The 16,822-nt window shown below is 41.2% G+C and overlaps 1 protein-coding gene across 1 annotated transcript in view; it reads right to left on the minus strand.

Annotated features, from left to right (window-relative positions):
- ush2a (Usher syndrome 2A (autosomal recessive, mild)) overlaps positions 1-16,822 on the minus strand; it is a 184,947-nt gene that overhangs the window by 64,807 nt on the left and 103,318 nt on the right. Inside the window, exons 50-61 of the mRNA XM_085764102.1 lie at positions 13,975-14,630; positions 13,058-13,227; positions 12,790-12,956; positions 12,588-12,676; positions 9,668-10,002; positions 8,215-8,370; positions 7,390-7,553; positions 6,909-7,118; positions 3,666-3,868; positions 3,464-3,576; positions 2,281-2,509; positions 97-265 (exon numbers count right to left, since the gene is read on the minus strand). Coding sequence (XP_085620228.1) covers positions 97-265; positions 2,281-2,509; positions 3,464-3,576; positions 3,666-3,868; positions 6,909-7,118; positions 7,390-7,553; positions 8,215-8,370; positions 9,668-10,002; positions 12,588-12,676; positions 12,790-12,956; positions 13,058-13,227; positions 13,975-14,630 — 2,661 coding nt within the window. The remainder of the gene's footprint in view (positions 1-96; positions 266-2,280; positions 2,510-3,463; positions 3,577-3,665; positions 3,869-6,908; positions 7,119-7,389; positions 7,554-8,214; positions 8,371-9,667; positions 10,003-12,587; positions 12,677-12,789; positions 12,957-13,057; positions 13,228-13,974; positions 14,631-16,822) is intronic.

A 16,822-nucleotide genomic window follows, 5' to 3' on the forward strand; every position in this document is an offset into this window, starting at 1 on the left:
CAACACTGGAGGAAGATAAAGTCAAGTTAAGTAGAAAAGAGCATATCCCACGTAAATATAAACATATGGAGTGATATACAGTACAGTACAACTCACTGGCTTTTATACCAACGTAGTATCCTCCACAGCACTGGTGGTCAGGCAGAGCTCGGAGCAGTTTGCCGTTGCAGCAAACTGGGTTGGAGGAATTATTAAAACTCAGGTAACTGCTCTCACAGCAATGATGATGTGGCTTCTTGTTGTACAATTGTCCCCTGCAGCAAACCTACACACAGAGGCACACACATGAGAGTGTGCACAGAGCAAAATCCACACAAATAGTAAACAAAACTAAACTACTTATGTAAGGACACTTTAAAGTCCTTTAAAAGGAAAAGTACTCATGAACTACTACTTTACAATAATGCATATTATTGTATTGCAAGTAATGCATTAATACACAAATAACTTCAATGTGGCAACCGGTGAAGATGATAACTGCTATACTTGCTGGACAGTTTAATTCTTAATAATACATTACGTTTAATTAATTAATTATACTTGATTAATGAATGAATAATTTAAATGTGGAAAATAATTTCAAAATAAAAGCAACACAGTAAAAGTTACAACAGTTGGCTCCAAATTGCACTAGAGAAGAAGCATTAAGGTGCATGAAATTGAATTATTCACATTCAGTACAAGTGCCTCAAAACACCACTGAAGTATAGTTACTTATTACTACTTATTTACTTTTAACTGGCTTTGACTCCTTCATTATGTAAAAACTTCATCACCTCTGTGGTCACTCAAATGGAAACAGCTGTATATGATTTAGTGTCTACACACATAACCCATGTTTTTATAATACTGATTTCTGTAAAGAAATAACATCTTATTAAATCTGTGTATTTTGGCAGCATTAACCTCAAAGCAAGACAGCAAGACACAAATAAAATACAGTTTTTTTGTGACTTTGTGAGGCTCTGATGAGCATCACAGTTTGAACACAAAACTCAGAGAATATCATACTGGCTCATTCAAGACATTACAAACATTATTTCATTAACCTTCAAAGGAAACAGCATGTGTACTCAACTTTGTGTTGTAAACTTGAACAAACAATATAATGAAGGGTCCTGTGAGTACATGTTAGTGATATGCAGGGATAGTTCTTTTTCTTTTATGTGCCTGGTTCTATTAAACATTGTCACTTCACACAAAACTTAAATCGGTGTCTATTTGTATTTGGATGTATGAGCTTATAATAAATATTGTTTTTGTTTGTGCCCCTGGCTGCTGTGGAAGTAAATGTATGGCGGGTGGTTATTGTGCCAACTTGGCTGGCATTCAGTGACACAAGGATGGAAGTGAATGCAGATGACAAGTTAATCTATTTAGAGAAATGAATCACTGAGAGCATGGCTATCCATCCAACATAAATAGTGTGTGCACTTGGAGGAGGAAACAGCCAAGTGTGTATTTGTCTAATCGTCTCTGTATATTTTTGTGCTTGCAAGTCTGAGGTCTGGTGAGTACACAGCAACACGAGTCATATTCTTTACTTAAAGGGGAACTATGCAGGATTTTTAGCTTAACTATGCTACATTTTTACCTTAATTAAACAGCTGTGGAGTAATTGTGATGGTTTAATAAATGACATGTAACTTGTTACGAGGGAGAATGGAGGCTCTCTGCCTTAGTGTCTCTTGGCTGAAAAACGCACTCCGTAAACCATAATCTCTTGTTTATGATGGATAAGACTACACAAATATACACGTCGTAACATCGTATATGATATATAACGTTATCTGCCGCTCTATTGATTGATTTCTCGCCAGCTTTGTTGTAAACAAATGCACATAGCCAAGAGGGGGGTTAGCAAAATAGTGGAAAAGCAACTGGACTTGCACAGTTCCCCTTTAAGATCAGATGTTTTATAATGTGTTGTTGTGCCGCAAAGGTTTTAATATCTACTCATGACAAGATCTAGCTAAAAGGGACCCTGATATCCAGGTGAAAAAAGTGTGGAAAAGAGAATTGTGACAAAAATGCATCTTCCATAATCACTGTTGGGGTTATATTCTGCTTTTTAAAACAAATTGTAATTTACTCCATATGTCAAAAATACACCCTCATCACATGTTGCAGACAGGTATGTGATGTTCCAGGTGACAAAAAAAAAGTGGCAAAAAAGTGTAAAAAGTGCAATCCTCCAGACGATCAGCATAATATTGATTAGTGCATGTCCTCCAAGGTGGAATACATGACAGATACATTAAACATCCAGACTATAATCACCTGTGTGTCAGGACTGAAGCAGGACGTCCCACACACACCATGATTCACAGGACACTGCAGGTAGGAACATCTGAACCTTAAACCACCGACACCTCCTGACTCTTCAACCCCAGAGGGTGTGACCCCTGTTGACCCACTGGCACACGACCTCAGAGTCCGTCTTAAAACCTCGTAACCCAGCATGATGCCACTGGGGCTGCCTGGAGGGGACCAGTCCAACCTCACTGCCCTGCAAGAGAGAGAGCGAGACTCACATTTGTGTGCGCGCACAGACACACACACACACACACACACGCATTCATGCATGGTTAATGCTTGACAAAGTTGAGTTACAGTGTCAGGGTGTGTGTATCTTTATACACTTCACACTATTGATTTTCCTCTGTTTTATCTCTGACATCTTTGGCAGGGGAAGACCTGTGTAGTAACACGCAGAGTTACAACTTCCACAGTCTCCTACAGAGAAAATAAGCCACAAATCACCACTTCCGTTGTAACTGCAAGATTAGCAGGATGATGGCTTCTGTCAAACACTTTAAAGCATTTTAAATGTCATTAAATTTCACTTACTGCAAAAAAAACCCATCAGTTTACCATCATACTTTTTGGAGGCTGTTAAAAAGTAACCTCATCTGACTGAATTATAGAGTCATATGACCATATAACTTTTATTAAATCAGGTGACCTCAGTTATAAAATACAGTATTTTAATGTATGACTATGTGCTTAACACTTTAGATAGCTTATAAGTAATTATGACTGAATTATTCAGGTGTATTTAATGTTAAAAATAAATCTCAATCTTGTGTCTTGGGGAGCTGTAGATAGATACAGTTTTAGTTGTTGTGAATGTAGCCTACAACTGACCTTTTGTAATAAAAATGAATTCAATAATACTTTAGTGATATACAGATTACTAACACTGACTAAAACTGCATTTTTGCACAGTTCTATTAAAATGGCCAAACAATTTGCTGTGTTGGTGCCAGTTGTATTGATTCTATTGTGTCAAACCTGCAAACCAACCTTCTACACTGCCGATAAACATTATCGATTACTGCACTCAAACCAAAGGTTGTAAAATTTCATGAACCTGGGACAATGGCAACACTTAAAAAAAGGTTTAAGAAACATTTTCATTCAGATAAAAACTGAAAACACGTGCAGTACATCGTTGTATTACCTGGGACTGATCACTTGAGCGTGTGGTGCCCCCAGGTCGGCCGGCAGATCCTCCACTGTTGTTGTCTGAGTGACATCGCTTCTCACACAGGCATACACAGTACACACCTCCACCTGAAAGTCACACCAAAACAACAGACTAAAACGTAACGTACAGACTTGCTTGTCTGTGTCTGGGTGTGCATGATTTCTTTTGTGCTTACCTGTACGTTGTAGATAGTGAAAGGCAGTAGGTCCCGCAACAGGAGCGAGCCTGAGCTGTTGTCTACGCTGCCATAGAGATGGTCGTTTACGTAGATGAAGTAGCCAACAATTGCTCCATTTGGCTGTAGAGGAGGGAGCCAGAGCACACGCACCGTGTTGCTGTCTACTGGAACCACCTCTGGGGCGGACATGCCCTCTGGCTCTGAGGATGGCACATGTGAGGACAGAAACCCAAACATTATTTAACATTATTAAAATAATGACACAACGAAGACTGGAGACATGTCCACCTTAAAACACACATTTGAGGGAACCACTGTTCTCATCGTCACACGTAAGCTACATGTACTGCTATGTACATGATCGACTGCCTCCACTGTTACTGTGCTGTAATTAAAAAAAGTGCTGCAAGAGATGGTATTTGTGTTTTGACTTTTGGAGGCAAATTTCTTCCCCATGATCACCGCGAAAACTGCCTGTGCAGTGGTTGAATTCATTTTTAAAAGCTATATCACTAAAACCTTAAAATGCCCATAAACAGTGCTGCATTATTGATCATCAGATCAGACTTGTGGGAGAAAATGGGAGAAAAAACATTTGACAAGTATCATTCTCAACCTGGGGATACATTGAATTTGAATATCTTGCAAGCTTCTTTTAAGGTTTTCTATTTTCTCACAATGACAGGAGACTCAGACCAACAAACATTTCAGACGTCACACTTCAGCACTTTTAACCACCCCCACATTCAAGGACTGCATAAGCGTGACAGATGTTCAGACAGAGCTTAAGTGCATATGATTATATGTACAGCACAAGAGTGAGAATGTGAAATGGTGTCTCTGGCCTGGCCCTCACCTGGTTAAAGGTCCTACTTATCGCACAGAACACAGTGCATCTTTGATAATAATGCTATAATGATAAATTCTCATGTGAAATATGGAGTACCCCATGGCTCTGTTTGTGACCCCTCTGCTTTTCTCTCTCTCATCGCATTGCGCTTTCTCTTCACTCTCACCCTGTTGCTCTCTGCAGGTCTTTCTACTTCCTGAGCCGTAGAGTCTAGATCTGTGATTTAAAACACTTATATGATGCCATCCCACAGCTGCTACGACTACTACTACTACTACTTATTATTATCATTAATATTATCAGTATTATCCCTTTCTTCAACTCTCTCACTCTCTCAATCTAGTTGAGACTAGCTGCCTGTTTTTCTGTGCCACTGTCCCCAAGACACTGTGTGATCTCTGTAATTAGTATTATTGAGTTCAGTTCAGACTCAAATTGAGGAGTGCCCTGACATAAGTTCTGTTGTGATTTGATGCTTTGTAAATAAAAACTCAACTCAACTTCTCTTAGCTAAGTGCATCACTTAGAATAATTGACAGATTTTGTACAACGAGCACACATCTTCTTTCTCTACCTTATAGTTGACCATGAATCTTTCTTTAAGACGGTCTCTACCTTTCTAAATTGCGTTATTATAGTCTTTCTCTCTTTGATCGTCCTTTCAATCTAATTCCTTTAATTCCCTTTCTTCACTCTTCCAAGAAATTCTCTGTCAGCACACCCATGGAGGATACTACACCAAAACTCCTATGGTGATTGATATACAGTACTATGGTAACCTATAGGAAATGAGTCACGGATACAGAGGCAAAATAAAGGGGTGAATTACAGAGGCACTGAAGGACACTGGAAAATCTGACAAATAGAGGACAAGCAAGAGATAATCTGTGAGGGGAAATATAAGGGGGCGTGAAATAAATTAAATTCCAAAGAGAGGGAGAGGAAGAGTGTTAGTAATTTAACTTTATTATGTTTTCTACGAATGATAATGGTGATCAAGTTCAAAGTAGAAAAAAGTGAGAATGAGAACCAAACACAGAGGAAGTGAATATGAGATGGTGCGTGAGACAGGTAATCATAAAGACTCCATCTATTATTCTAAGTGAAAATGCACTCAGCTAAGAGAAGTTAACCCAATTCATTTGCTGCCAATGCACTTACCTAAACGCAACCTACTGCTCTACATTTCATTTACTGCAAGATGGCATTATCAGCGCAATACTGCACACAGAGCCTCTTTCACCCACACACACACATTTTTCTTGCCAATTAGTCCTGATGTTAGCATTGCCCTATAGATTGCAGGCCATGTTAGGATGGTTGGTAGGGTTGAGCTGCATTAGTTAAAATATATTTGGCCTTGGTGTATGTGTGTGTGTATGTGTGTGTGTTGCGCACACTCTTATGGCTGTAAAATAATGAAATTACCTCCAGAGCCCTCTCAGTTAAACGAGCCGTGCTTTGCCTTTAGCACCTAATGATTTTCTAATGTTTTTAATGCACTTTTTATTATACTGCTTAGATTAGAGAGAAAGAGAGAGGCCTCTGACATATGATTATACTGAGACTGAGGGAAAAAAAACAGACAGAGATGGCCAGAGAGAGGGATCGAGAGGGAAAAGGCGATAGAAAGAAAACAACAGACACAGTAAGCGGCCTCTGACATATGATTACACAGGGTGATTTGAAAGATAACCCTTACATGCTGGAAGACTGAACTGAGAGTTGAAGAGCAAAATGAAAGAAAAGTCCTCATGATAGTTGGATACTATTGTGCAAGTCATAAGTTAGTTATTCTTTTTACAAATATGAACCAATTAGATAGAGATAGCTAAAGATGTAAGAGCAAATGCGGCTCTCTTAAAGGGGTTATTCATAATGATGTTATTCTCTATTTTTAATTTAAACATCAAGGACAGATTTTTTTCTTGAATTACTTTTATCCCATAAAATCACTGAAAAAAGCCCATGTGATGTATAGCAGCTGTATCATAACGTACAGCAATTACATGACAGCAAATGACATGGAAGCAGTCATGTTTGCTGTCATTTTTGACACACACAACACAGATTGTGTGTGTGGCTTTGTGTGCAGTTTGCATGTCGTGCCAACAAGCATTTTACAACACCTTAAATCTGCCTCACACACACACTTTGTATTGATTTCATGCCTCACTACATGATGTGTTTAACATCTCCTGTGAAGCCCAAAGACACAGAGAAATGCACATTAACACAGACACCTCTCTTGGATGTATTGAATTTGTGTACAGTACATGACACACTGATACATACACATACACACATACACCCTCACAAATATATATATACATACATAAACCAGCTTCTAAAATCAGCAGTTGTCCAAAATGCCACAAACATACACTTACCTCCATCCTCCGTGGTGACGTTAACTATTGTCTTGGTTGTATTATGTGCTCCGTTAAACACTGCTAATGACAGCAGGTAACTGGTACTGGGCCAAAGGTCACGTATCACTGTGGAGTTGATCTCAGAGGGTAAAGTCAAGATTTGACTTGACTTGTGAGACTCTATTGTGAGAAAGTAAGATTCCACTTCTCCTTGCAGGTCTTGCAAAGCTGAGGAATAAAGACAGAGGGAGAGGAGTGACGGCGCAGCGAAAATAAAATATAGTAATAATAATCAACATCACTTCTCTATTATTGCTTTTTGATCATTTCCAAATGACAGAACAATTTCCAGAGAGGATCATGTCATAAAAGCACGACTGTGTGTCTCTAAGTCAGGGTGAAAAAACTCTTTGAGCTCCAAACATTTCTGAACAAAGACCTTCTCTGGGTGCAGACGGTGTGTTTGAGTGTGTGTGTTTAAGACAGAGGGTGATCTTACAGGGTTGTGTCCAGTTGACCTGCACCGCAGTGTGATTGATAGCGTGGGCAGACAGAGATGGAGGCTGGAGGGGAACCCCCGCCATGGTCACCGCGGTAACAATCTCTCCTGAGGTGAAGCCCACATCATTATGGACCACTAACTGGTACTCATATCGAGTGAATCTGTTGAGAGACAATATTTGTGTTAGGAAAAAAAATGCTGCTGTACTGTAGATGGACTCCTGGTGCAAATACTACAAAAACTACAATAACTACAAAAAAAAAAGAAAAAAAGATTGATTGAATTAAGAAATTACAGAAATGGTAGTGTTGCTCTGTAAGTGGGATAAGGAAGATCATAATTTCAGTAATGCCTGCCTTTGTTTGTTCCCTCTATTACTCAACATTTCCCTTTCTTTGCAGTTGGTATTGCCAACATAGCAGATTTATTACATTAAACAAACACTAATTGCCTCTTCATGAACTTCTTCTCCTTTGGACATCCATTAAAAAAAAAATCCCAGTGAAGTGAAAAGTGCTGACACGTTCAAATGTTTGTCAGTTTACTTCTTGAATAAAGCACAGTAGAGACACAAACCCAAAAAGAGTACAGCCAGAGCCGTTTAGCAAGCATGGAGGGGGAAAAAAATCAGCTTCCACCAAGTGCCAAACTGAGATTAGGGGACGCTGTGTGAAAAACAATTTAATTCTTTGGGATATTTGCTTAATGTATCTTTGAGCGGTATTAAAAGATCGGCATCAGCGGCAGCTCGCCGATCAGCTCTGCACACACGGTTTGCTGCGGCGCCGGCGTTTGCTCTAGAGCTCATTTCAGTAATCTCACCTGCTTAGGCCTTTATCTTGGTAGAACAATTTGGTGCCGGAGTAAACATGGAGCCAGCGATGGAGATCTTCAGAGGGGGGAGGGGACGTGGCTGTTACTGTGGGGACCGTGGCGATGGCCAGGGGCTGGTGGGTTTTACGTCTGAGCAACTTGTATCTGAGGGGGAATTTTGAATAAAAGAAAACACACACACACACACACACACACACACACATAGTTGAATGTTTAGGAATGCATTAACACACAATACATGTACACAAATGCGCCAAGTTGAGCGCACAGTATCCTCATGGAAATACACACATGCCTGCATATGGATGCACACACAAACAAACTCTTACACACACAATTTCCAACTGAGTCTTCTTCTTATCACTCATTTCCTCCTCTTCTGCTGTTTTTCATCATCTCTATTCTTTTGCGCTCACTGTATCTCACCCCTCCCTCCCAACGCCCCTCCCTCTGTTGTTTTTTTCTGCAGGGTTTGTGTTTTCCTCTCCCCACAGTGATGCTAATTTTTGCTGTAATCAGAAGAGAAGGGCTTAATGCCGCCTTTTAACCAACCCACTTAGACAAACACACAGAGCTGAGCAGAGCAGAACAGAGAGACGGGCTCATGCATTTTAATCGTCTGCCAGGAAAATGGACCTTTATTTTAGGCCTAATCGCCGACAGAGTAGAACAGGACAGAACAAACGGACCAGAATGTGCATTAGGACTGAGAAAACACTGATTAAAAAATGCACAACACTTAGCTCATTACCAGGACACTCATGTTAGCAGCTTGTTAACGTGTTCCTGTGTGCTCATTTTCATAAGTTTCTCAGCTGCAATTGAACATCTCCAGAACGTCTCTCTCAATAACAACATGTTTTACATTTCAATCTTGGCTGTCTGGTGTCTAACTATAGACTGTAGCCAGTGGAATAAAACACAGAGTTGACTTATGTAAACTCATGATGATTACACAGACCGGGGTCCACAAAAATTGGGTCTTCATAATTAGCATTGGATTTTAGAGCTGATAAACTAATAATCATTTCTGCATTTCTTTTGCTTAGTTAAATTCATTCAATCTTTGTTTCAATATGTGTTGAAAGCAGCTGATCCATAGTGGGAATGCTAACTGGATCATGTTTGGAGCAATTACTGCCGTGTACAAAGTTGTCCAACTGACTTCATACTATGTCCATTTTGTGCAGATTTTTGTGTTTTTACATGGTGCATATTCTGAATATTAAAACTATTTCCACTGAAATAAGCAATTTGTTGTTCCTTATTGCCCAGTTTTTTATTGGGTTGGTAAATATAAAGCAATTACTGACTCAATAATAGTGTGTTATCACCCACTGAGAACAATAATGTGATTACAATAAAGAGTTACTCACAAACACAATCTTTAACGAAGAGTGGGAAGGAGTGTGATGTGGTGTTTGTGTAATACCAGTGTTACCTGACGTTAGGTCCATTTGGCCTGCTTGGTGGTTGCCAGGAAATGGCCAGGAAAGACTCACTGACTGCCACAACTGACAGTGGTGAAAGCGCTTGAGGGCTTGTGGGTAATGTGGTAGCTGGGGTCGGCAGACTTTCCGTGCACCCTCCAACTTGTCCACCACCCGTAGAGCACGCCAGCACAGTAACACTGTAGTTTGTGTATGGAATGAGGTCTGTGATTGTGACGTTGAGCTCAGATGCGTCGCCACTCTTGTGGAAGATCCGAGGTTCTGGGAGGCGGATCTCATAGCCGTGGATTTCTCCATTAGGAATGAGAGGAGGAGACCATGTGACCTGTAACATAAGTGTGTTAGATTTAAGTTCTGGGTTGTTCATTTGTTCAAGTACGGTATTGAGACAAATCTGTCTAGTACAGATAAAACTAAAGGCTTAGTTGATTTATTCCTCTCACTGTCCTATCGTCATTCAAGAGAAGTCATCTCATTGGTTGGCTGTGTGTTCTAAATGTTCTCGGCACACTGAGGGTGGCAGAAAGCTTTTACATGGATGAACTCCAGGAAGTCATAGCATAGTGCATGTGTGTGTGTGTACTGTATGTGCACAGTTTGCAGCGTGTGCACATGCAAACACACACCTAAATCAGTGTGTGAATGCATGCGAGTGCTATCAGCGCTACCACACAGGTAGCATCCGTGTGTCACCTGGGTATGTGCACATACAGTGGCAGCGGTGGGATGGTCACTGTGTGTGTGTCTGTGTGTGTGTGTGTGGCAATTCTCTTGTGGGGAAAGATAACCTGACTTTGACTTGAGCAGAAGATTCCTTTCATCACATTTAAAAGAGGGTACACACAAACACACACAGCAAAGGCGTGCACGTGCACAAACACCATGCTAAAATAATGAAAGCGGCAGGTAATGGAATTGCTGCATGCAAAAACAAAAGCTTGCTGCTGTTGAGCACTGCATCTGATTTGGAAACAGTTCAGTCTGTCAGCATTTCAGAGAACTGGCACACACACAAATAGTAATACACACACATACTTACAAATACACACACACGCACACACACACACACACACGCACACACACCTATGCATATTTGAATCACAGATATCTATAAAATAAATGTTTTGCTCATTAATACGCATGCAAACACACACATATGTATGGAGTATATAAATATAAAAATTGCACGTGTGCACACGCACACACACATGCACATACACACACACACACACACACCTGTGTTTCTGTACTGTGTACTCTTACACACTTATACAAACTGTCATGTGCATTAACTGATCAGTTAAGAGCTTGTTGAGAGTTTAGGTGATTAAGTGGTCATCGTTGATGAGACTATTATGAATGAACGTCAAGAATAATTATTTCTTATGCAACCTTGATATTCATTTAACAAGTGACACCATGAGATGATACAGGACACACACACATATATACACACACACACACGGGCAGGGTCATGTTGAGTTAGGTAGCTCATTTCCCAAAGTGCGTGTTGGGTGTGCTTTGTGGTGGAAGTCATTTACAGATTGAATAGCCTGATGTAATCTGGAGATGGTGAAGACAGCGGAGACCCTGGGCTGACACAGAGCACTGGGGCTAAGGCCAGTAGAGTATGTGTGTGTATTTGTATATGTGTTTATGTGTATATGAGTGAGAGAGAGAGACAGATGATAAAGTTGAGAGTGAAAGAGAATAGGTGTGTGTGTGTGAAAGGATGTGGTTTTGGGCTTTGAACATCTATGCTACTATACTGAGAGAAACCGTCCAAGTGTATAGAGAGTACCAGTCACTGCAGCTAAAATATTCTTGTTCATGTATTGATGTTATTATTCACACATGAAGGTGAATTTATACCATCAGGACTAAGTCTGAAATCTTTTAGTTTTCTCTAATTGGTGGTGAAATAATTAGGTGGATATCACAGATCCAGTTATTTGAGCACTGGTTAAGTGTCTGCAGTAGGAAAGTGAGTGTACCTCAAAAAATCTATTTTGTGTTGGTCTCATTTTACTATAAAAGCATGGTGGGTGCCTTGCCACAAAAGATAACAAAATGAGCTAATGGAAAATATATTTTAAACAGGGTAATAGTGACATAGTCAATAACCCATTGAGGAGGGAGTGATACATTCACTGAAGGAGAAAACAGAAAAAGACTGAAGGCAGATACTCAAAATCCTCTCTCTGTTGTCAAGGTCAATTGGTAACCAGGAAGCGGCCTGCCTGTCTGTCCAATTAGCACCAACCAGGAAGGAAAAAGTTCCCCCTCGGACCTGTGACCCCTAAAGCTGTGCTGCTGCAGAGATGACAGGGGCGGTTCTGAAATGATGACAGGCATTAGCATTTTTCTGCAGTTAGCATTAGTGCAGGGCTGTGAGTGCATGAATATGTGTGTGTCTCCATGTGTGTGTGTGTCTGTATGCACATGCATACAATATTGTTTCAGAGGCTTTCACTGATAGGCCTTGATGTGGGATTAGCTAGTGCTGGAATTTAACTCTGGCCCCTCCTTCAAAATGGCCGACAGGAAGGAAGCTGCTGCAGACAGGGTCATAGCCCCACCCATTTTCTGAAGGGGACCTTGAGTTGAATGTTTTTCTTTCTCATTAAATCCCAAAAGGGAAAGACAGAAGAATCAGTGTGACATTGCTTTGTCTTTTCTACTCCACACTTCTGTCAAATCCAGAGTGACTGAGGTGACTCTCTTTGCATTTTATATTTTGTATATTTTGTCAAGAAACTTAAACACTTTATGAGGCCAACACACTCACTCTGAGTATTTGACACCTTCTAACGTTAAATTGTATCAGGAAATATTCAATTAACTCTCAGTGCCCAATTAATGTGTTCTATTTAATCTTTCTGTTTTTTAGTTTTTAAAAAATCATCTTACTTGAAATGCCTCTGGTCCCAAGACCTTCACCCTTGGTGGACTGAGGCCAGCTGGGCGAGAAGGTCTCGTGGTGATGCTGACCCAGGGTCCTGCAAGTATATAACAATTTGCATTCAACTTTAACTTTGTTATAAAGTGGTGAATTACCAGTGTATGTATATTGATTGATAGTACCTCAGTTAACAATTCATTATGGTCTTACCTGTGGTGTTGCCAGCCAGGTTATGGAGCACCAGTCGATACTGGTAGGTAGTCCAAGGACTGAGAGCTGATGAAGAGTCCAGAAAGGAAAGAGGCGGGGGGTCTGGTGGGAGATGGCCCACTGTAGAGACTTGTTTGGTCCCAGCTACTCTACGCTCAATCAGCCACCTACCCCGGGTACAATACACAGTAGAAAATAAAAAGATAATTACATACAGATATGAGAGTCACCCAGGGATTGAAGTGCATGCATTGCAATCATCTCTCACCGATCCAGTGGTCCATTGCTCAACTGTGGTGCACCCCAGGACAAGAGAACAGAGGTGGGTGTGTCAGAGTAAAGGTGAGGTGCAGGAACCCCTTGGGGAGGAGCAGGGGGGGTACGGAACTGTTGAGACATCCCGGACACTGAACAACCCACGCTGGTGCACGCTTCCACCTAGGATAGTGGAGAACAATTTTACAAGACCATAAGGTGACAAGTGTTTTTTTTTTATGTTATCACTTCTAATTGTTGCAACTTCAACTACCATGATCATTTTTCAAGATCATCATGCAAGCTTATTATTCAAATGGAAAAAAAACAAATTCTAGTTAAAGGCATACTTAACCCAAAATCGATAATTCACTAATTTTCTACTCACCGTCATGCCAAGGAAGGGTTCGGAGAACTTTCATAGTTATCAAAACGCTTTTGGGGTTCCAGAGGGGGTCTGGCTGGCAACAGATTTTCATATAATGGCGGCGGATTGTTCTCACTTTTGAATCGTCCAAAACACACACTATGAAACATCAAAATACCTCCATACTGCTCGTCCGTACTGACCCAAGTGTCCTGAAGTCGCGATAATGAAAAAAATTATTTGATCTCTGTTTTTAGCCTTGATGTCTTCGAACCCCTCCTTGGCATGGCGGTGAGTAGAAAATTGGTGAATTATCGATTTTGGGTTAAGTGCCCCTTTCATGTTTTAATTATATAACTAGACCATAAAATGAGAGAAACATTGTGTCACTACAATATTATAATTTGTATTGACAATTATTATTTTTTAAATATTTTGTTTTGTACAATAAAGTTGTGTATTCTACCAGAATGTCATCTATTGACTGTCAGCTATTATCTACCATTATTACTCTAATATATTACATTACATATATCTATATACATCACTACACTATGTAGTACCTGTAAGCTGTAGGTGTGGTATGGGAGTAAGTCGAGGAAAGTGTAGTTCGTGGTGTTCCCAGGCACAGTTACAAACAGAGGGGATGAATTCAAGTCTGCGTCTTCACTAAAGGAACTGGATATGGGGCTTTGGGAGTGGTCTTGTGCTAAAAGTGGTTCAGTGTTGACACTAGTTGCATTATAGTGTGGCGTATAGACTAAAAGGCCGGGACTTGGGCTCACACTGGTAGTACTGTGTTTACTGTGGTGGAGTGAAAGCGAAGTGGGGCCTTGGCTTGTGTTATTGTATTCTGCAATAACAGGCCTCAAGCTAGAGAAAGGTTTAGGAGCAGGGTTGGGTCTAGTGCTTTGGATTGTGTTTGAGCTGAAAGTAGACATGGAGATGTGGCCTGAGCCAGGAGGGGTAGGGCGGGATGTCGGTCTGAGGCTAGGATCTGAACTCAGGTGTGCAGTGTTGGGCGATGGGCCTGAGGTAGGATCTATACAGGAGCTGACGGTCTTGTCTGAGCTGGAATCTGATGAGGAGACACATCCGGGCCAAAGAAAGAGGGTGTAAGTGTTGATAATGCCATTGGGTCGCGATGGAGGAACCCAGGTAACTGTTGCACTTCGAGGGTGCAGCCCTGATAGAGTGGGGCTGTCGACTGGTCCTGGACCTGCGGACAGTGATGAAGAGAGGGAAAGGTGAAAAAAGCGAAAGATAAATATGCATGTTTGCTTATAAAGGAATAAGAAATAACAGTGATAAGAGAGGATTTGACGAATTGAAGAATTATTTGACATCAAGAATGACATCAGAAGGACAAAGCGTGATTCTGCCTTCCCCATTCAAGGGATTAACATGGAAACTCTCTTTCTTTCTCAATTTTTCCTCAAGCAACCCAAGATTGTATTTATGGATTTATGCAGAACCTGTGACTGTTTGAGTGCGAGACTGTGCACCTTTACTGTACGAAGGGAACTCAGGTGATGGAGGTGAGGTGCGTGCAGTGTGTCACACAGGGTCGGGGTCCAATGTGTTTTCACATTCACAGATATTTTCATTGCCTGGGAGCTCCTTAACTTCTCATGTCCAGAAAAGAAAATAATCCTAACTACTAATAAAAGTATGCAGGCCGACAGAGATGCACATCAGAAGACCACAGGGGCACACACACACGTCACATGACTTGCACATGTTCATGCAGGAACCTACACAAGACTAGTCAGAGGAATATTTCACTGCATGGTAACTCATTTGAAGGTAATGCCCCCTCCCCCCCTTCCTCCCCCGGCATTTACATCCCACAGTACTGCTCTATAATGGACACACACACAGATGCATGTCCATATACATAGACACACACTTCTTCTAACGCACACTCACTCAAGCCCACACCCACAGTGATGCAGTATAGCAGTAATGGTGCTGTGTGAAGGGCAAGCAGATCAAGGTGACTGAGCGGACTGAGGGAGCGTGCTGCGTCGCTAAGTGCTACCGCTAACCGCTAACGGCTTTCCCAGATGGCGGTGTGGTTTGTGTGTATGCGTGTGTGTGTGTGTGTGTGCGCGTAGTAGGTAAGGGAGAGACAGAAAGAGACAGAGATTGACAGAGGATGAGAGAATGTGTGCATGACTGTATTAGACGTAGAGAGTTCAGGCATTATGTATGTGCCTGTCAGTAAGTATGCGGGCATGTGACACAACAGTTGTGTGCGCGCAATATGTGCAGATTTTTCAAGTGATCAACTAACTGATTCACCTCACAGACACTGAGGGGACAACGAATAATGTTCAGTGTTTGACCCAGGATGTCCTCAATCTACTAAAAGTTTAAAATGACTCCTGGTCTGATGTTAAGAACAATTAAAACCCTTTTTAAAAGACCACATTTCTTTTTAAAACATCTAAATCTGATCATTTATCAGAAGAACTACGTCATGTTCTATGAAAAGCTGACACAAAAAAGACTTGCATTGAGTTTTAAAATGTGTAAACAAACATGCATAGATATAATATAATCTTACAATTAGACACAGGGATACACATCACCAGTAAAAGGGACAAAAATGAATTACTATGCCACACACACACGCGCACACACACATGCACACACATATTTTCCTCCCGAACAAATAAACAACAATGTAAAATGGTGATGTAAAGCTTGGCTGATTTTACAGATCACAAATGGTGCCGCCAACAACACATCTTTCCTTCTCTCTATCTGTCTCTTCCTTCTTCTTCGTTCCTTTTTCTGACCCCTTCCCTCCCTCTTCCCCCATCACCCCTCTCTCTTTCATTTTCTCTCTCTCTTATTTGTGCTTTGTGTCGCTGTCTCTCTCTCTCTCTCTTGCTCCCTCTCTCCCTCTCTCTCTCTCTCTCTCTCCAGGCTCCCTGCTAAATAAACAATGCAGAGAGTTGACCTTTTGGGTTAACAGGTTTTTATGCTAGCTCTACTCAGCACTCACACTGATTCAATTACCACCAAAGGTCCACTGAACCCCACGAATAACCAAGGAGCCCGTCCCCCTGTCTGCCTCTGTGCTTGTCTGCCGGCCTCTCTCCATGCCTCGCTGCACGCTCGTTCATCTTTGCCGAGGGTTGGGGTGTCTCTCTTCTACCTGTTTGTCTAATTTTTTTACGTTCTGCATCCCTCTGGATTATTTGACAATATTCTTGCCTGCCTCTCTTTGTCGTCTCTGGTCACAATAATGTCCACTCCAACTACAGCCATGAGAGGTGCACACACAGAGAGGGACAGAGACAGGAAGTCCCAAACTGCAATTAATTTCACCACAAAAGACAAACCAGTCACCTTGATCCAGGCCCCATCAACCAACCAAAATAACCCCCGTTGTTACCCCCC

This window comes from Trachurus japonicus, chromosome 3 (genome assembly GCF_045865225.1).
Source record: "Trachurus japonicus isolate A0001 chromosome 3, Traja_1.0".
Taxonomy (NCBI): Eukaryota; Metazoa; Chordata; class Actinopteri; order Carangiformes; family Carangidae; genus Trachurus; species Trachurus japonicus.